The 20,264-nt window shown below is 47.4% G+C and overlaps 1 protein-coding gene and 1 long non-coding RNA gene across 11 annotated transcripts in view; one reads left to right on the forward strand and one right to left on the reverse strand.

Moving 5' to 3' along the window:
• Positions 1-16,981, forward strand: part of LOC115642043 (maestro heat-like repeat-containing protein family member 2B) — a 36,703-nt gene extending 19,722 nt beyond the window's left edge. For 4 of the 10 annotated variants that reach the window (XM_030545403.1, XM_030545411.1, XM_030545410.1 and 1 more), the window contains 6 exons: positions 525-680; positions 1,182-1,316; positions 1,604-1,706; positions 2,809-2,874; positions 4,706-6,360; positions 6,495-6,737. In XM_030545403.1, coding sequence (XP_030401263.1) covers positions 525-680; positions 1,182-1,316; positions 1,604-1,706; positions 2,809-2,874; positions 4,706-4,803 — 558 coding nt within the window. In that variant the 3' untranslated portion in view covers positions 4,804-6,360; positions 6,495-6,737. Of the gene's footprint in view, positions 1-524; positions 681-1,181; positions 1,317-1,603; positions 1,707-2,808; positions 2,875-4,705; positions 6,361-6,494; positions 6,738-16,867 lie in introns of those variants that run through there. The other 6 variants (XM_030545404.1, XM_030545407.1, XM_030545409.1 and 3 more) reach the window with 6 other exon arrangements.
• LOC115642044 lies at positions 8,890-16,859 on the reverse strand. The gene is made up of 3 exons (XR_003998142.1): positions 12,058-16,859; positions 11,903-11,960; positions 8,890-11,253 (listed from the first exon to the last, which is right to left on the reverse strand). It is a non-coding gene; the product is annotated as an uncharacterized LOC115642044 (long non-coding RNA).
• Positions 16,982-20,264: the final 3,283 nt, after the last annotated feature.

A 20,264-nucleotide genomic window follows, 5' to 3' on the forward strand; every position in this document is an offset into this window, starting at 1 on the left:
CTAGAGGTGCCAGGGAGTTGCAAATTTGAGAGCCAGGACTCTGAGGGTCATAGAGTTGGAAGGGACCTTAGGAGGTCATCTAGTCCAACCCCCTGCTCAAAGCAGGACCAATTCCCAGCTTTTTACCACAGTTCCCCCAAATGGCCCCCTCAGGGACTGAGCTCACAACCCTGGGTTTAGTAGGCCAATGCTCAAACCACTGAGCTATCTCTCCCCCTGAAGAAGCCTACAATCCTAGTCAGCCTGCTAGATTGGCTGCCAAGGACCTGGATGGGTGCACTGGCAAGACACCAGGCAGGTTTCTAAGGACCCCTGCCTGGCTTCCGGAGGAATTTGGTCAAAATTGAACTGGCTCTAAAATATTTTCATTAATCAGCAAATTTGAACAAAAAATTGGTTAATTAAAGTTTTTCCGACTAGGTGTAGTTGGAATCACTCTACTTTAGCGTAGAAGAGATGGCTGTGTGAGGTGTGTGATGGGATTATCCCTTACTTACCAAGTTGTGGGGTTTTCTTGGCTGTAGGAGGATGATGCTCTTCGCTCAGTGGCCTTTGTCCTATTTGGCATCCTGGCTCAGTTGACAAAGAACAAATGGAAGGCCTATTTCACCGAGCAGGTTCGAAAGAGCTGGGTCACGCTTCTGCTGCACCTGCAAGACCCAAACCCCCAGGTTTCAATGGTAAGACTGACAATGACTTATTTCCTAAGCCAAAGGAATCTTCCTCCCAATGCCAGGGGAGCTCTGCTATTCCTGCCTGTTGTGGAGGCCCAAATTCTCCCCTTAGTTCATTGCCCTCCTGCTGAGTCAGTTCCAGCCAGCTTGGTCCATGGCTGCTTCACCAGAATTCAGGATAGGTCATGAGTCTGACCCCTACAGGTCTCTGTTCCTGTCTGTCTCTGCACCCCAGGCCCCTGCCTCCCCAGAACAGAGGAGAGACCACAGCTGTGGCTGGTGAAGCAGCTTTCATCAGTATAACTGTTCCCAAAAGACATGGATGCTACCTCCAGGTTTCAGTGGAAGCTCTCTCCTCTATTAGTCATTCCTGCATGTTTCTGCCAGTTACACCCAGATGAATCCCTTTTTATCCTGGAATAGATGCGCAGTCACGCAGGTGAGTTCCCTTTGATTGAACACAGCACTCGGTAGGGAACAATTCAGTGGTGTGACACTCTTTTTCAGAAATGCAGAGCTACATTTCAGCTCTGTTTCCCGTTTTTGGGACTGAAGAGACTCCAACATGTGATTAATAAGCACCTTGATGACACAGCCAAGCTGAATCCTACAGAACTCCAGGAGGACATTTGCAGACACCTTGTGAGTGAGCTGTTGAACTGTATGAGATTATTGACTGGAGAGGCTTGTGGTGGTGTAGAGGAGTGTGTTGGGGGCGGATGTGTGATGGACAATGTAAATAACTGTAAGGGTGGGATATATGAGGGAGGGTGATGGGAAATGTAAATCTGCCGCAGATTCCCATTTTTCCCACTTCTACCCAGCCACCTGTTCTTTCCCATATTTACCTGTGGTTCGTAAAAGCATGTGCTGGCAGTCAAAGGGCACTTCTAGCCAGAGAGAGCTCATGTGTCCCTGATTTCCTCTAGGCCAAAGAGAATTTAGAACTGCTGGAGAACTTATACAAAACCACCCTCACGTACTTCTACAGCAGCTGGGAAGGGATTCGGGCAGCTGCCGCCAAGTTAGCTGGTGAGAGATGATGCCCAGCGTCCCTTGTGATATTCCCATTGAGGGGGACAGAAAAAATCCCACTGTGCCATTAATGTCTCTGTGCCTCAGCTTCCCACCCATAGATGGAGATGTTAATGTCCCTGCCTCTCCAGGGTGGTGGGAGGAGGAATTCATTAGTTGCTATGAAGTGCTTCGGGATTGTTGCAGGGAAGGCACGGTGCAATCATTTTGCAGTAGCGGCTGGGACACCGTCACGTAGGGCATGGTTACACTTTGAGCTGGGGGTATAATTCCCAGCTTGATGAGACACACCCGCACTAGCCCTGTGTGCTAAAAATAGAGAGTAGCTGTGATGGCAGGAGCAGCGGGAGGTTCAACCACCCCAAGTATGATCCCATCCCAACCCCAAAGTCTATTCCCAAGGTGGCTGCTCCTCCCACTGCTTGTGCTGCCTTAGCTACATACTAATTGTAGCATGCCAGCGCTGTCAGAGCTAGTGTGGGCCTGTGCCTTTGAACTGGGAGTGATACCCCTAGCTCAAAGCGCAGACCTACCCAGTGCTGTTCAGTGCTCCTCACCGCGACTTCATCACTGGGAGGCATGCAGCCCACCTGCCCATAGCGCCTGCTGTTTCACCTTCCTGGCCACAGCACCTTGTCAAGGAACCATTAGGTTCCTCCTCTTTGACCCTGTGCCCTCTTCTCCCTAGCACACCCATGGGAGACAGGCAGGCATTGTGGCTCATCTGAGGCTCACCTGTCAGTCACCTTGTGAGATCCCTGCTTAGAACTCACTCATTCCTGGCCCCAGTCCTTTGCTCAGACCACTAGGACAAGACACTCTCTTAGTATGTCTCCAGTAACTGACTGCAGTGGCAAGAGGCACACAGACTGTTTCAAGCAAATGGGGTTTCTGTAAACAGTCTTTTTAAAAAAATGTCTCTCTCATTCTCTTCAGTGTGAACTCTAACCTGCTCCAGAATCCTCTTGCCCACAGCTCACCCGTAGGCCCACAGTAAGAGACGCCAAAGACCTGTCTAGGGGTTGCCAATATCACTTTGCACTCAGCAAGAGAAGGTTTTATTATTGTTGCTGTTATTTATTTTACATTTTGTATTTAGGCATCATCCTGGAACACATAGACATGCACCTTATGAAATGGCTGTACCGGGGATATCTGCTGATGTGTAAGTAATAAATACAGCTGAAGTCCTGCTCATTAGTGAGTTGTTATAAAGGAATTTAGCTGACAAGCAGCAGTAACTGATACCACTGGTGCATCTATAAAAAGGGAAATAAAAACAACCCAGGAAACTACAGACCAGTTAGTTTAACTTCTGTGCCAGGGAAGATAATGGAGCAGGTAATCAAAGAAATCATCTGCAAACACTTGGAAGGTGGTAAGGTGATAGGGAATAGCCAGCATGGATTTGTAAAGAACAAATCGTGTCAAACTAATCTGATAGCGTTCTTTGATAGGATAACGAGCCTTGTGGATAAGGGAGAAGCGGTGGATGTGATATACCTAGACTTTAGTAAGGCATTTGATACAGTTTCGCATGATATTCTTATAGATAAGCTAGGAAAGTACAATTTAGATGGGGCTACTATAAGGTGGGTGCATAACTGGCTGGATAACCGTACTCAGAGAGTAGTTGTTAATGGCTCCCAATCCTGCTGGAAAGGTATAACAAGTGGGGTTCCGCAGGGGTCTGTTTTGGGACCGGTTCTGTTCAATATCTTCATCAACGATTTAGATGTTGGCATAGAAAGTACGCTTATTAAGTTTGCGGACGATACCAAACTGGGAGGGATTGCAACTGCTCTGGAGGACAGGGTCAAAATTCAAAATGATCTGGACAAATTGGAGAAATGGTCTGAGGTAAACAGGATGAAGTTCAATAAAGATAAATGCAAAGTGCTCCACTTAGGAAGGAACAATCAGTTTCACACATACAGAATGGGAAGAGACTGTCTAGGAAGGAGTATGGCAGAAAGAGATCTAGGGGTCATAGTGGACCACAAGCTTAATATGAGTGAACAGTGTGATACTGTTGCAAAAAAAGCAAACATGATTCTGGGATGCATTAACAGGTGTGTTGTAAACAAGACACGAGAAGTCATTCTTCCGCTTTACTCTGCGCTAGTTAGGCCTCAACTGGAGTATTGTGTCCAGTTCTGGGCACCGCATTTCAAGAAAGATGTGGAGAAATTGGAGAGGATCCAGAGAAGAGCAACAAGAATGATTAAAGGTCTTGAGAACATGACCTATGAAGCAAAGTGCATCAGCCACACATCAAAGGACAAATTCACTCTTGCCCAGTAGAAAGTCGGCTTTAATTTCCCCTGAAGGAGGAAGCTACAGAAGGTATGATATGAGTCAGTGCATCTCCTGGTTGTACTGGCAATGCCCCCTCCCCAGCCAGTGCTATCCACACTTTGGGCTTTATTGGCGCTCTGTGGACTCCCCAAGTGAGAAGAAGTTGTAGCCACTTTCTGCTACCCCCAATTTCCCACCAGCAATTTTTCTTCCAGTAGGTGCCCTGTATCATGCACAAACCAGCTTGGACCTGGCTTCTGTTAAATTCCAGGTTTAGCTGAGCTCAGGCAGTGGCTTCTGAATAGAGCTGGAAAATAACTTAAAAGTGGAAGCTGTTGAAAAAATGGATCTTCTTCCATTTGCAGCAGAGTGGATGACTTTCTGGTAGAGTCAAGGTCTCCCCACAGTTGGGAGCATGGAAGGAACCAATGGGGGAACCTAAAGCTTTGTTTGTATTGGAGAGCTGCTGTAGCATGGTATTCAGAGGTAATAAGTCTCCAGCTATTTCAGGCACAGGGGACTATGTGAAAAGTGAGGCCTATTCATCTCTCATGTATTTTCCACCCCAATAGAAGGACTGAGCCTAGTTTCACATTTTTCCATGTGATCATTTTGCTCAAGTACTTCAAGGTTCTGTGATCACACTTAGCTGTGATTTGACAGTCTGTTCACTAACGTGTTGTCCTCTGTAATTTCAGATCTCCAGGTCCTAGAGAAAGATCCAAGTCCCACTGTTCAGCTGGTGGCAACCGAGATCATAAGTGACATCCGTTCTGGTGGAGTGCTTGAGAAATGAAGCGGAACGGAGACCAACAGAACAAGGCGCTCCAGTAGTATAAGGGCCCTACCATTAATCAAATGTTAATGCCACCCCTTGACCCAATAAGCCCTGCCCACCGGTCAACAGGGCCAAGGCGGACACATGACCAGAAGCAATATGTGTCATGTGACCCCTCTAAGAATTCCTCTCACTGTCCTCTACCAATCAGGATGGGTTTCGCCCCAATAGGAATGCCCCGAGAGAAGATTTGACCAATCAGGGGGAGCTCCGGGGCAGGTGACCTGTCCGGAAGTGATTTGTGTGACCCCTCTAAGAACTTCTCCCACCGCCGTCTACTGATCAGGAGGGGTTTCAGCCACTGGGGATCACCCCAAGAGGAGATTTGACCAACGGGGGGGAATTCTGGGGTGGGGTGACCCATCCGGAAGTGCTTCATGTGACCCCTCTAAGAACTCCTCCCACCACCCTTTACCAATTGCGATGGGTTTCAGCTGCAGAGGACTGCCCCAAGAGGAGAGTTGACCAAAATAGGGTAGGTTCTCGGAAGGAGTGAACCGCCCAGAAGAGGGTCATGTGACCCCTCTAAGAACTCTTTCCAATGTCCTCTGCCAGTCAGAGTGCAGCACCATCACCCCATAAATCCCAGCGCTGGGCAGAGGAGGCCATCTCTTACCAAGAAGACATGTTTTATGAATTGTGGAAAGGCTGAGAGGAGACATGGACTCCTTTGCCACCCCCCTGAGAACTTCGGACTTTGTTTTAGCCCTGAGGACCTTTGGGCTTGTATGGATAAAGGGCTATAGCAGTGACAGTTCTGAGGAGGGCCCTTTGACTCGACCATTCATAAATACCTCAGAACCCGACCCCGAACCCTCAGGACAGGGCTGGCTACAGACACCAGCCCACCAGGCACATGGTTGGTGCGGCACCTCGGGACGGGGCGGCACTCGCGGTTTGTTTTTGTTTTTTTGTTCGGTCAGGTGGCGCTGGGGGGAGGAGGGGCTTGGGAGGCGTGGTGCCATGCTGGGGGGCAAGGACTTGAGTAGCGTGGCGCTCGGCTTGGGAGGGCTTCAGCGGCACAGCGCTCGGGGAGGCGGGGACTTGGGCGGTGTGACACTCAGGAGGGGCGGTGGACTTGGGCAGCACGACGCGAAACTGGGAGGGGGTGGGGACTTGGGTGAGGTGACGCTTGGAGGGGCAGGGACTTAGGCGAGGCGACGCTCGGAGGGGCGGGGACTTGGGCAAGGTGACGCGACGCTCGGAGGGGCGGGGACTTGGTCGAGGCGAAGCGACGCTCGGAGGAGGCGGGACTTGGGCGACGTGACGTTCCGGGGAGGCGGGGTCTTGTGCAATGCCACGGTTGGGGGGGCGGGGTCTTGGGCGATGCCACACTCGGGGGGGCGGCGCTCTTTGTTTTCGCTTGGGGCGGCAAAAACGTTAGAGCCGGCCCTGCCTCATGAAGAACCCTGATGAGTGTGATGGCCTCTCATTGTCCACGCCCCCAAAGTTGGAAGACGACATGGCTTGGGGGAATCACCAGCAGACAAGGTGAACGGGAAAGACGTCGCTCAGGTAAGTGAATGATTAAGAATCAACGATCAATCATTGGGGTATAATGGGGTTAAGAATCGACCAGGCATTGCATAAATCTAAGAACAAGCAGTGGGGAGGCTAACACTGTTTTTTCTCTGAAAATCTCTCAACAGCTCGACGATGCCTTTCAAGAGGCCTTTGAGAACTTACACATCGGTAGCCCTGTCGTTCATCAGCTGTTTTTGTTCCTGTCTGAGACGCAGAGCTCAAGAGGAAAATCCGGAAAAGGACAAAATAGAAAAATGAACCAGATCAGAGTCCCTCATTGTAAGGGTCATGGTGTCCATTTTTACCGACAGCTGTCAAAGGTTGTGTTAAACCAGGCAATTAATTAAACTTATTTAAATGTGTCCATATGACTGCATCCCCCTCCATGCTTGTGTTAGTAAAACACGGTACCAGAAACAGTCCTGTCTCCACAGACAGCTCTGTTAAAGAAAATATATTATACCCCCAGGGAAGCTGGGAGCTTTGGTGAGGTGAATCCTCTTTTTCGAGTGGCCAAAAAGCATAGTAAAACTTTCAATAGAAGACAGGCAACTGCTTGGCTTTCACACCAGGAGGCTTACACTTTACACAAACCGGCTCGAATACGTTTTAAAAGAAACAAGACCATTGTTTCAGATGTGAACGCGCAATGGCTGGCAGATTTGGTAGACGTGCGCCGGTTCTGCAAACACAACAGAGGCTTTAAGTACATCTTAAAGGTGATAGACATCCTATCCAAATATGCCTGGTCCTTAGGCCTAAAAGACAAGACAAGTGGTGAGGTATCCAAGGCCTTTAAAGCTATTTTTAGCAAAGGTCGAGCCTCAAAAATTACAAACCCATCAGTGGAAAGAATTTTTTTCCACAAACCTTTTAGCAGGTTGTTAAAACGGCATGGCGTTCACCATTTTGTTACTAATAATGAAGTCAAAGCAGCGATTTAACAGAACTTTAAAAAGATATGGAGGATGTGGAGATATTTTACAGCCCATAACACCTTTCGCTACATTGATGTGTTATCTGACTTTATAAAAAGTTACAACCAGAGCTTTCACAGAACTCTATGTACCAGACCCGCTGATGTTAATCCTTCACATTCTCTGAAGATACGGAAAATGGTTTATAGAGATGGTTTTAAAATAAAACTGGTTGTTGCTTCTTTTAGAAAAGGTGAGCACGTGAGACTATCTAAAATCAAAGGAGCCTTTGAAAAAGGTTACAAACAGACGTTTACTGACGAGCTATTTATAGCAGATGAAGCCTTAACCAGGAGCCAGAGACCTGTATACTGATTACAAGATTACGAGGGTGAGACAGTTACTGGATCTTTTTACCCTGAAGAATTACAAAAAGTAAACCCCAAACAAGACAGGATTTACAGGATCAAAAATGTTCTAGTGGATAAAGGAAAAGGGAGAAAAAAGCAGCCACTGTTGAAATGGTTGGGGGGTGATAAGTTTAACAGCTGGGTGGAAGCTTTTCAACTCTGTGACATTTAGACATGAACAAAACAAACAAACAAAAAGATTCCTCCTGCAAAGACAGAGAGAAAAATGAGCGACAGCGGGTTCTACATTACTTTGCTCAGCAATGCCAGCTCTGCAGTTTTTCCTCAAAACACAGCTTGAACTTTACAATATGGCTAATTAAGCCCTGGGATCTCCGGAGTGCCTGGGAGGTGAGGTTAGTGGAAATACAATACCCGCACAGCCGGAACACTATGAACAAAGACACCTCTTTTGAAATCACCTTTGGAGATATGGCATGGAATTTTATCCTATGACGAGGTTATTACTGGTCCGTGTTGTCAAGAGGTGTTGTCAGATGCTACCAGTGTGGTGCTCTGCTGTCTCCTTGTTGGTATCAGTCGGCTGCGTGCGTGTGCTCACCCCGTGTGCTGCCCCAGCTCTGGAGATAGCTGATGCAGCAGACTCGACGAGAACCCCCAATGACCACAGACTCTAGTAAGGTGCAAAGTCACGTCTGCTAGGTTTATTGCGATCTCGGACACAATGGCAGTTCCCTGTAGGTTTCTTAGCCTAACTCGGGGCATACTACGAGAAAGTGTCTCTTAGCAATGGATCCGGCTCAGTCAGTGGCGGGACTTTCCACTGCCCCCTAGGCCGGACAAAGACACCGCCCCAGGGATGTATTCTTATACACAGGTACAAACAAGTTACACGTCACTCCTGACGTATTGAGGTGCAACCCTTCTACGTAGCAAAGTACAACCCCTCTACGTAGTAAGGTGCCACCTCTCACCTTGTACATGTTGGTTCGATCAAAACAATTCTATCCATCATTTTACCCTTTTGCCCGTCATTGGGATGGGTCGGCCTGTTCCTTGTTATCTGTGTGGAATGTGCAAGTATGTGAATGTTCTGATCTCTAGTGTCCAGTACCTTTTAGGTATGTATCTTCTTGCAGCATCAGCCCTTTCCTTGCCAGCTTCTGTGAGCAGGGCCTGCCTCTGGCTCACAGCTTCACTTTGCTTTATGTTAGCAAAGTCTTGACCATTACTTTAGTTCAGGCCTTAGGCCTCATACCAGGCCTCTGATACCAAGGTTTACATCTTAGCGCCTCCTCTTACTACAGTCCATACCCGAATTATTGGATCATATGAACAGTACTGTGGCTCATCATCCCAAACCACCTGAGGTGGTCATGAACTATGACCCTGTGCGTACAAAAGTTAGTCTTAAATCCGCCGATTTTACTTCTATGTTTTCTACCAGCGGGGAGCTAGCTAACATTCTAGCTTTGGGCCCCAAGCACAGCGTCCAAAAATTCCCCTTCTCAGCAGACCTCACAGGGCTTTTAACTTTTTGTGTCTGTTCACAGATATTGTAGAACACCAGTTTGTGGGGGACTTTTCTGTTCCTCTGTTACGCTGTGTTCCTGTCCAAGGAAGGAACAAGGAGTTTCTCACCATCACCTACGATAAACCTCATTACGTTCCTGTCAGAAAACACCACATCGATACCATTACCATTGAAATAAAGACAGATCAGAAGAGACATGTCTTATTTCGCTTTGGCAAGGTGATCATCAAGGTGCACCAGTGTCCCCGGAGAGAGCGAGGTTTCTAAAAGGTAACACATTAAGGCGATCCTAAAAAATTACAGCAACCCCACCATCTGCAGGAACTGTTACAAAGCCCAGGTGGGATATGCCCTTCTTGGATGTACGGAGCTGGCGTGAGTGAAATATTCCGTAACCAAGCCTCTGCAACCAGGCTTCAAGGCAGGATGCTGCATGAGAGAATACATGAATCTGGTACAGACAGCTGGTAAACACATGAAAGATCGTTCTCTGTTAATCAACCGTGAGGAGTTTGCACAGAGTTACACCTTGTTTGCCTTTGACCTATCTCCCGACCAGGAATGCGCCATTCGCTGTTCCCTGATTAAAATTGGGAACCTGAGAGCAGAAATAGGTTTTGGGATGGCTTTAGCCATCACCGTCAGTATGATCGTGTATGGGGTTTTTGATAACGTCATAGAGACAAATCAGAGAAGAAATGTTCTTCTTGGCTATACGTGAACATGGGCACCGTGCAGCTCTCACGTGTCTCATCAACGTCTTCTTACATGAAAAAGAATCCCCTTATGATTGGCTCCCTGGCAGCAAGCTGTCTCAGACATCCTTAGGTTTGGTGGTCAACACGCATCCACGTAACCAACCTGGTGAACACTGGCTCACCTTGTATCTGGCGAAGTGTAACCGTGGAGAGTTTTTTTACTCATACGGGCACCTCCCCGAATAGCGTGTTGTTTCCTAAAAGCATTATGACATTTTTAAACAAAAATGCCACAGACAATGTGTTTCACAATAGACAATTACAAGACCCCCCACCCTGTCGCCAGCAGAGATCATTGCGTGTTTTTCTTACATCATCGTGGCAAGGGTTTATCTTTTGACTGGATTTTAAAATTGTATTCTAACGACTTAGTGCAAAACGACCAGATGGTGATGAATTTTGTAAAAACTAAATTTAAATGCTTGGGCATATCTAGCCTTGCTCAAAACTTGTTTCAACAAGTCCAGACATGCATATCTTGCGATGATTTTTATAGCCATGTTATCCAATACTCTTAGGCATAACAGACAACGTTTGTTTGGCATTATCCAACACATTTTTTATAAAGTAACTTTTCCCTTAGTTGCTAGGCCCCTCAAGAATTGCAGAAAAGGGGTGTTTCCACCTTGGATCCATTTTAAAAGCCGTAGGACAGGGTTTTAAACTCTTACCCTAGGACCCTCTTATTGAAAACGACTTTCTGTGTTTTCTTAAGGGTTTTGTCTCTATTTGCCACTGGTTTTTGTTCCTTATGATAGAGGGCTGCTGCACCTCTATCTTTTTGGATGTATTTTCTCACAGGCCTGTGCAATTGTCCAGGACTAGGTCTTTCAAACTGTGGAAGTTGATCTTTTCACAGTTTGCTACGTTCAGGGTAATACCTTTTGACTTTCATACAGGCCTTTCCTCCCAACAGCTTATACCCGTATGTTTTCGGGCCTGCCGACACAAACTCGAGGATGCGTTGATCTGGTGGAATCTTGCTTGTGAGGTGCCCTAAATAATCCCGCAGAGGGGGATTCCAGTCACCCTCCCTTTTCACAAATATCACCAAGTCAGTGTCATGGTACGGGCACCGCTCTTGCAACCTATCTAGCAGGTTGTATAGTTCTAAGCGGGCATAAGCAGTGGTGAAACAGGCCATGAAAACTTCGGTAATTCCAGAGACAGAGTACCGGTCTTTTGCATCCTTCCATACACTCATGCTGTTTCATCGTCGATAAACTCGCAGGATGAAACCTTGTAGTTGGAGCAAAACAGGTACTGAAAGAGTTTGTCAGGGTCTCTCACGCTGCTGGTGTTAGCTAGGTTTGTGAAGCAGAGAATATTATTATTATTACTATTATAAATCACATGAAAATGTCTTGTAAACTTAAAAATAAAACATTCATTAGGGTATTTTTCTATTTAAAAAGTCATAGCTTTAAAACAAACTAATCCATTTCAGGCTGTACAACATACAGGAGTTTTGAGTTTATTTCTACCACTTTAAAACAACAAACCCACAAACTTTTTTTTTAAACACACCTCATTTTGCAAAATAAAAACCAAACTGCTTTTAAAATCAACTTTTAAAATCCAGTTTAAAACACATTTTGTACACCAAAAAAACCACCTTGTTAGTTTGAAACACACCATTACCATCAGTTTGCAGTCATATACTTTAAAAAAAAACAACCCTATGTTTTACAGAGAGAGAGTTTGAAACACGGTTTGCAACAAAATAGTTTTCAATAAACCCACATGCACTTAAAAGCCAATTGCAGAAAGTTATCTTCTACTATAGGATAAAGTGTTGCAGGCACATGCTTGTTCTGTTCCCTCCATGTGTGTTTGGGCCTTTTGGATTAAAGAACCAGCAAAAACTGTTAGTTAGTATTAGCCCCAAATCCCTATGCAACCTGTGTAGTATCTGAAGTTATTAAGCAAAACTACAGTTAAAATGGTTTTTACCTTGGCCTGGTGATGAAATGCAATTTCAAGTTACTGGTTCCATGCTAAACAGATCACACTGCAATAAACACAGGCATCATTATTTACTAAGACAGCATGGCCAAGGAGGGATATTATATAATATATTTTTTCAGAGTTTAAAACAGGGAGCATACCTCCTCTCGCAGTCCAGCAGCCATTCAAGAGAGTTTCTGTTGAAAACAAATAGTCTCCAAAATACCTGAGGTTTTTATATCATCCTAACCCTTTGTTTCAAACAGACTTCAAAATAGTAGCTAGCAGGTTGATTTGATTGCTACAGCTCTGAAATACTAGATATTTAAGGACTTTAGGCCCCTTCCTAACATTCCCTTTTGTGAGCTGGGGTGGAGGAATTAAGCTGTCTGAACAACTGAGTTGCTTTCAGCTACATTTTTTTCTTTTCTGTAGGGCCTTCTTACAGTATTAAACAGTAAATCCCCAATCCTTAATGTAACTGTCCCCATTCCCAAGTAGGGACCTTTTCCACATATCAGTATATCTCTTTGGGGCTTGTTTTTTAAAACGTTTCTTTCATGCATAAAGTTTGGGGTGGCGATTGAAATAAAATTGTTGTATCACAACCATAATAAGCCCCCCAGAGCTTTTAAATGTTTGATTGTCTGTCTTTAGAGCAAATGCTTGTTCTAAAGCATGGTGAAGGTTTGTGAACTCTTGAGACATTTCAGTTGTTTTGGCTTAGACCCTTGTGTGTGGGGGGGGGTGTTTGTTTTTTAAATATATTAATTTAAACTTTTAATGGCTTTGAATTGTTAGAAAGAGTGACCCATAGCATTCAAACAACTCCCAGGTCATATTTAAACTGTCCAATAGAGTTCTGCCAACTCCTGGGTCCTTTAAACTGTCCAATAGCGCTCGATCAATTCCAGGGGTTATATTCAAACTGCCCAATAGCAACTGTGAATTCCTGAGGTTTTATTTCATTTCATATTAATCAGAACTCACCCACCCACCTCTCTTACTGTGGGTGCACACCAGTCAAATTTATCCCTATGGCAACAAGGGTAAGTAATCACAATTACCTTCCCTATTCAGTGGGGGTGTGGTTAAAACCATTCAGTTCAACAGAATGAGTCAACTCTATTGTACTCAAACACCTCTCTGAACCATCCCTGTTTGTTTTACTGTTGTAAGCAGAGTCAGGATGAGATCTGCCCTGACATCTGGTGGTGAGTTGTGGAAAAGAACGTCAGGGGCTGGTCATGAGCCCACAGTAGCCCAAATTGTCATTTTGGCTATGGTGGGATCCCCAGTTTCTCTGTTACTGAGGCAGGAAGAATAAAGTGGTGTTATCCTGATTATGTAAATCAAGGACAGTGGAACTGTACTTGGCCTTTTGTGATGGAAGGACTCACCTTCAACTAAGTAGCACTCGCTAGGCAAGGGACATGGGTTCCAAAACTCAGTAAATTGAGAGAGACTGGGGACAGGTATTTGTACCTGGTGATGTACTGACCCATCCCCCAATTCCATTGCCTCTACTGCATAATGTTAGTGCTAATTTTGAGTCCAAGAGGAGTTTGGTTACAGACTGCAGAGCGGTATTCATTTTCGGCTAATGGTGAACAAGTACTGAGCTCCTCCTACAACTTAACGCAGTAAGTGGTGATTTTAGCTTGTAGTAGGGGAGTCTCAGTGCCCCACTGGCTCGGGGCTTGAGCCAATTTTGCATTGTGTTATTGGAATGGAGTTCCTAGATACTGAACCCAGTCCTTGTTGTTGCCAACACTGATGGGCAGAATGGTTACACCGTAAACACATTTTTAGGATTTTCCCCCTCCCACAACATACATTTCAGCATTTTGCTGTAAATGGATGTCTTTTTTCACAAGAACACAAAAATTAGATTCTCACAAACCATTTTTTTTTAATTTAAAAGACATACAGCTCCTTGGAAAGAAACCAAGAGGCTCTATTAAAACTTTTAGCTCACTTAAGGGCCAGAGACCTTCTAACAGAAATGCAGATAGTCACAAAGCCCCTTTCAATAGATGGTTTTTTAATTTACATATTTAAATTTACATATAAAGTTGAAGTCCAATTCACACGGTCATGGTGCTGTTGGGCTGGGGCATCTATGACACAGCCCTCACAATCTTCAAAAAGCTTTTCCCTAAGACAGTGATTAAGAACAGGACAAACAGCAACGCATACAACAGCCCACATAAATTTTTACGCTCATGATGTGGCACTGGCTCAGCGAGTTCTATGCCAAACCTTCTTCTAAACTCCTTATAACCTTCGTCCTCGAAGTCCTCTTCAACAATTTTTAGCGGCGTTCAGCAAAAACAAGGCGGGCCCGGTTCATCTTTGCTACTTGATGCAACGTTGTCCAGGGCTTCCGGGTCCTCTAGAAAGGCATCATCGAGCTGTCTCAGACAAGAAACAAGTGTAAGTTCTCACTGCTTGTTTTTTAGATTTCACAACCCCAGGTTCCTAACCTCATTACACCTCATCATCAACTGTTGCTTCTTAATCATTCATTTACCTGAGTGACATTTTTTCTGTTCAGCTTGTCCGCCGGTAACTCCCCCAAGCAATGATCACCTTCCTCCTCCAGGGTGGCGGACAACGAGAGGCCACCATGCTCATCGGGGTGTCTCATGAATGGTTAGGCTTCAGGTTCAGGTTCTGGCATATCCATCAATGGCTGGGCCAAAGGAATCCCCTTGGCTGCTCCCTTCTCCTCTTCAGAACTGTTGCTGCTGTAGCAATTCTCCACACAAGTCCAAAGGTCCGTGGGGCTAAAACAAAGTCTGAAGTTCTCAGGGGGGTGGTAAAGGAGTCCACGTTTCCTCTCAGCCTTTCCACAATTTCTGAAACACGTCTTCTTGGTAAGAGATGGCCTCCTCTGCCCAGCGCTGAGACTTATGGGGTGATGGTGCTGCACTTTGATTGGCAGAGGGCATTGGGAGGAGTTCTTAGAGGGGTCACACGACCCTCTTCTGGGTGGTCACACCATCCCAGAACCTGCCCTATTTTGGTCAAGTCTCCTTTCGGGGCAGTCCTCTGCAGCCGAAATCCATCGCGACTGGTAGAGGGCGGTGGGAGGAGTTCTTAGAGGGGTCATACGAACCACTTCTGGATGGTCACCCTGTCCCAGAATTCCCCCCACTTGGTCTAATCTCCTCAGGGTGGTCTCTAGTGGCTGAAGCCCCTCCTGATTGGTAGAGGGCAGTAGGAGGAGTTCTTAGAGGGGTCACACACCCCAGAACTCCTCTTGATTGGTTAAATCTTCTCTCAGGGCGTTCCTATCAGGGCAAAACCTATCCTGATTGGTATAGTGGAAGGAGTTCTTAGAGGGGTCACGTGACACACCTTGCTTCTGGTCATGTGTCCGCCTTGATCCCGCAAGTCATACCCCCATGGGGTGGGGCTTCTGATGACCAGTGGGCAGGGCTTATTGGGTCAAGGGATGGGGTTAACTTTTGATTGACAGTAGGGCCTTTACACTCCTCGCTCCTGCTACCCAAAATCGGATCAAGACAGAGGCAACTATAATACTGGGCAGTAGTCGCTGTTGTCCTACTGCTCAGATGCTGTAAGTAAGAGAAGGATCAGGCCCTGTAAAGTAGCTTGTGTTGATTTTTATTACTCAAAGCATTTTTATTACACAGCAGGACATCTGGTCATTCTGATGGACGTGCAGCCTCTGGACAAGCTCCGTGATAAGCATGTGCATTGTACTGGTTGCTCGGGGGTCATTACTATAGTAACAGCCAAGTACTAGCCCAGATCCTCAAATACACCTGAGCTCTAGACTCGGCGTTGTTCTAAATTATGCTGTCTCGTAACATCCATTGCTGCACTGGAGATAGCTATAGCACAATGCACACCGTGTGTGCCATCTTCTGTTCCCAGCTCATACCCCATATACTTGGGTGGGAAGCTAGGAGTTGGTGACATACAGCCAGCTACACTGGCTGTACACTCTATATGCTGGTTCTCTGGGTGTTAGGGATTTGCGCATGCTGGGGAATTCCTAGCTGCCTCTTAGGGCAGCTTTATGGCTACTTTGCCCCGCTCCACTGCAACATAGGGCAGCAAAAGGGTGACTTTACAACTAACCCCACCCCTATTGATGCACCTACCCGTGGTTGTTAGGCGTCTGAGTTTAGGTATCCGGGGTTGGAAAACCCACTCACCTGGCATCAAGTTGTCTGATGCCTTTAAACATCAGTCCCCTTGTTTTTCAAATATCTATTTGAAACACCACAATGCTGATAGAGATTTAAATGCCCTAATCAGGACCTCTGCAGGTGGCTATAATGGGTATTTAGGCTTCTACCTGCAGATTTCAGTGCTTAACTCTAGCCGCCCAAGGCCCTTGTATTTGTCTTTCCCAAGCCTATGAGTTGCTGAATGTTCTCAAACTCCCACTGGTGTTATTGGGAGATAAGGATGCTCTGCCCTTCAGAGAAGGCGCTCAGCAGATATAACTCATCCTCCAAAGTTAGCTACTATGATCCTCCACCTCATAGCAAAAGGTCACTGAATGGTCAGGTTTCTAGTCTCCATCACCACCTCATTCTCCAGTTTACTGTCCCCCTGGTTCAGGGCCTGTGAGGATTCACCAGGCAGCAGTTAGCAGAGGAGGGCGAAACTCAGAGGGAGTCTGGGATGTTGTTGCTTATAGTTCTCAATGGGGAGACAACGTTCCTGTAACAGTTGACTATTGGAAGGGAATCAATAGAGACCCCTGTTGAAGTGACACATTCTGCTAATTCAAAAGTGACTCTATTAAGTAATATGGGTTCCCCTAATCTTGTAGTGTTTCCTGTTTTGGTGATTGTTTTCTCTACCGTATCCAGCAGCTTATCCCCGGTCCATGTTCTCATGTTGTTATTCCCTAGTATTCTCCACTCTGTTTATGTGTATTAAGGGGAACTGGACAAATCCTGATGACTCTTCACATTTCTTTTTCAGGTGCTGGCTGTGTATCACACAGACAAGGTCATATGTAAATAACCCAGCTGCAGATTTTGTATATACTATGTACACATTTCCTATTAAACTGTTTGAAGTATCTGTTTCAATTCAGAGGCTTGATCTCATTTTTCAGAGAAATTGGGGCTTCTTCAATGTCCACTGTAACCGTGATGCGGGGGCTTCCTCCCTTGTCCTTTCTCCATGGAGCTGGAAGACTTCAGCTCAATGCCTCTCTAGGGTCCCTAATCACTCTTCCGGGATCCCCACAAAGTTAGAGCTAATCCCTGTAGTTAGTGATGGGGGGTTGGTTCTTAGTCATATTCTCTTCTTTGTTTTTCTGGGAATTCAGTGTTGCTGATGAATTCTGGGTTGTAAGTGGAATGGACTGTGTTCTGGTGAGTTATCCTCCCTCCTGTCTAGCCTATTTCTGGGTCAGAAGGCTGTCTGTGAACTGTGTCTGTTTACTTACAGACTTAGGATAGGTGCCCGTAATAGTGTGTGAGGGAAGGCATCTCTGCTTTTCTAAGCCAAGAATGCCTGTTTGTGTACTGCAAGACTTTATCCAAGAAGAACCATTGGATTCCCTAGCTTCCCCCACTTCACTACAAGGGAACGACTGTCATTGGGTATCTCTGATAGGGAATGTCCTGCTGTGCTCTCTGGTCTTGTGACGTCTTCATGTCGGGGACCAGGTCATTTTGTTAATAATTCACATTGGACTAGAGCTGGGTGAAGGCTGATGGGGCAGTTCACTGCAGGGCTCACCAGTTAAACTCCACAGTTCAGAGAATCCTAGAAATGCAGAGCTGAGAGGGTCCTAGAAATATCGTCCCATCCAGCACTCTACTTAGACCGTCCCTAACAGCTCTGTGTCCAATAGGTTCTTTAAAACCTCCAATGACGGGGATTCCACAACCTCCCTTTGAAGCCTATTCCAGAACTTAACTACCTTTATAGTTAGAAAGTTTTTCCTAATATCTAACCTAAATCTCCCTTGCTGCAGATTTAGCTGATTCCTACTTCTCCTGCGTCCAGTGCACATGGAGAACAGTTGATCAGGAGGAAAATTTTCTCATGGAGCTGATATCTAGTCAAGCATAACACCACCGGTCTGTTAGCCAGCCTACCAATCTCCATAGAGCTCTGCCAGCCCTGGCTCTGCCTTGCACGGTAACACTAGTTGCACCGCAGCCCCCAAGCCCCTCTGAAAGTGTCCCCCAGTAGCATCAGGTTACTGTCACAGGACACTCACACAAATTACCGGGGAACAGAATCTAAACAGCTGATTGGTACAGCTCAGGATCAGATCTTTATAAGCTCACAGCACTGAGACATAAGTATAGTGGAATAATCCTAAATTTATTATCAAAGATTAAGATTTAAGAGGTACCGAGTCAAGATCATGGAAACAGAACTGGTTACATATAAAATGAAAATCATAACATGCTTCTTAGCGTCTAAAATCAATTATTACAGGAGTTTTTCACCTAAAGCAATCTCCCAGCAGCATTAACCAACATGCCTGGGATCCAGCTTTCCTGAGGAAGGAAAAGGGCTTCTTCTTCGAGTGATTGCTCATATCCATTCCAGTTAGGTGTACGCGCCGCGCGTGCACATTCGTCGGAAAACTTTTACCCTAGCAACTCAGTGGGCCGGCAGGTCGCCCCCTAGAGTGGCGCCACCATGGCGCTTGATATATACTCCTGCCGGCCCACCCGCTCCTCAGTTCCTTCTTACCGCTCGTGTCGGTCGTTGGAACAGTGGAGCGCGGCTTAGCTGACCTCCACTTCCCTAGCTACTCGTTTTCTCGTATATAGTTATGCAGTTATAACCCTTTTATATATATATTTGTATAGTTATACGTGTTTTCTTTGCTCACATGGTTAGTTTAGTTAGCGGGGTTCAGGAAGTAGCCCCTTCCATGAGCCCAGTGCCGGAGCCATGCATGGCTCACCGGGTTTTAAAATGGGCCCGGCTTGCCAGAAGCCGTGGCCGAAGGGAGATCTACATGACTCCTGTTTGAAGTGCCTCAGGGAATCACACTTGACAGCTAAGTGCCCCATTTGCAAGGCTTTTAAGCCGAGAACAAAAAGGTGCGGGACTTTCACTTACCCCTCCACCTTGGGCGCCGAGCGATGTTCAAGCGGTGGGCAGAAGCGCCTCCTCGGCACCGGACCCCGCCGGTACTACCAAGGCCTTTCGGCACCGGCCGTCGCCGGCACCGATGTCGACTCGGCACCGCTCCCTTCTTCCGAGGTCGAGAAAGCCTACGATTCCTGCTGGTGCCTGGCGGCTCCCCGGCACGCGCCGTGGTTGAGCCCCCTGCTCCCGCTGCTTCCGTGCCACCTGCATCGCAGCCAGAGAGCTCGCCTAAGTTGCATTACCCGGCACCGACACCTGCAGAGGCACCGATGACATCGGCACCGTCGATTCCAGTCCCCCAGGGCCGCTGAATCCGGTGCCTGGCAGCTCCCCGGCTCGCGCCGTGGTAGAGCTTACTGCTCCTGCTGCTTCTGTGCCAACTGCACCGCAGCTAGAGAGCTCGTCTAAGATGGTTCGCCTGGCACCGACGACGTCGACACCGTCGATCCCTGTCCCACAAGGGCCGTAGAATCCGGTGCCTGACGGCTCCCCGGCACGCGCCGTGGTTGAGCTACTGATCCTGCTGCTTCCGTGCCAGCGGCACCGCAGCCAGAGGGCTCGTCTAAGTCGGATCGCCCGGCACTGACACCTGCTGCGGCACCGATGACGTCGGCACCGTCGATCCCGGTCCCACAAGGGCCGTAGAATCCGGTACCTGACGGCTCCCCGGCACGCGCCGTGGTTGAGCTACTGCTCCTGCTGCTTCCGTGCCAACAGCACCGCAGCCAGAGAGCTCATCTAAGTCGGATCGCCCGGCACCGACACCTGCTACGGCACCGACGACGTCGGCACCGTCGATCCCGGTCCCACAAGGGCCGTAGAATCCGGTGCCTGACGGCTCCCCGGCACGCGCCGTGGTTGAGCTACTGCTCCGGCTGCTTCCGTGCCAACGGCACCGCAGCCAGAGGGCTAGTCTAAGTCGGATCGCCCGGCACCGACACCTGCTACGGCACCGACGACGTCGGCACCGTCGATCCCGGTCCCACAAGGGCCGTAGAATCCGGTGCCTGACGGCTCCCCGGCACGCGCCGTGGTTGAGCTACTGCTCCGGCTGCTTCCGTGCCAACGGCACCGCAGCCAGAGGGCTAGTCTAAGTCGGATTGCCCGGCACCGACGCCTCTGAGGCACCGACAACGTCGGCACCGTCGATTCCAATCCCACAAGGGCTATCGAATCCGGTGCCCGACGGCTCCCCAGCACGCGCCGCGGTTGAGCGTATTGCTCCCGCTGCTTCTGTGCTGACGGCACCGCA

This window comes from Gopherus evgoodei, unplaced genomic scaffold (genome assembly GCF_007399415.2).
Source record: "Gopherus evgoodei ecotype Sinaloan lineage unplaced genomic scaffold, rGopEvg1_v1.p scaffold_37_arrow_ctg1, whole genome shotgun sequence".
Classification (NCBI taxonomy): domain Eukaryota; kingdom Metazoa; phylum Chordata; order Testudines; family Testudinidae; genus Gopherus; species Gopherus evgoodei.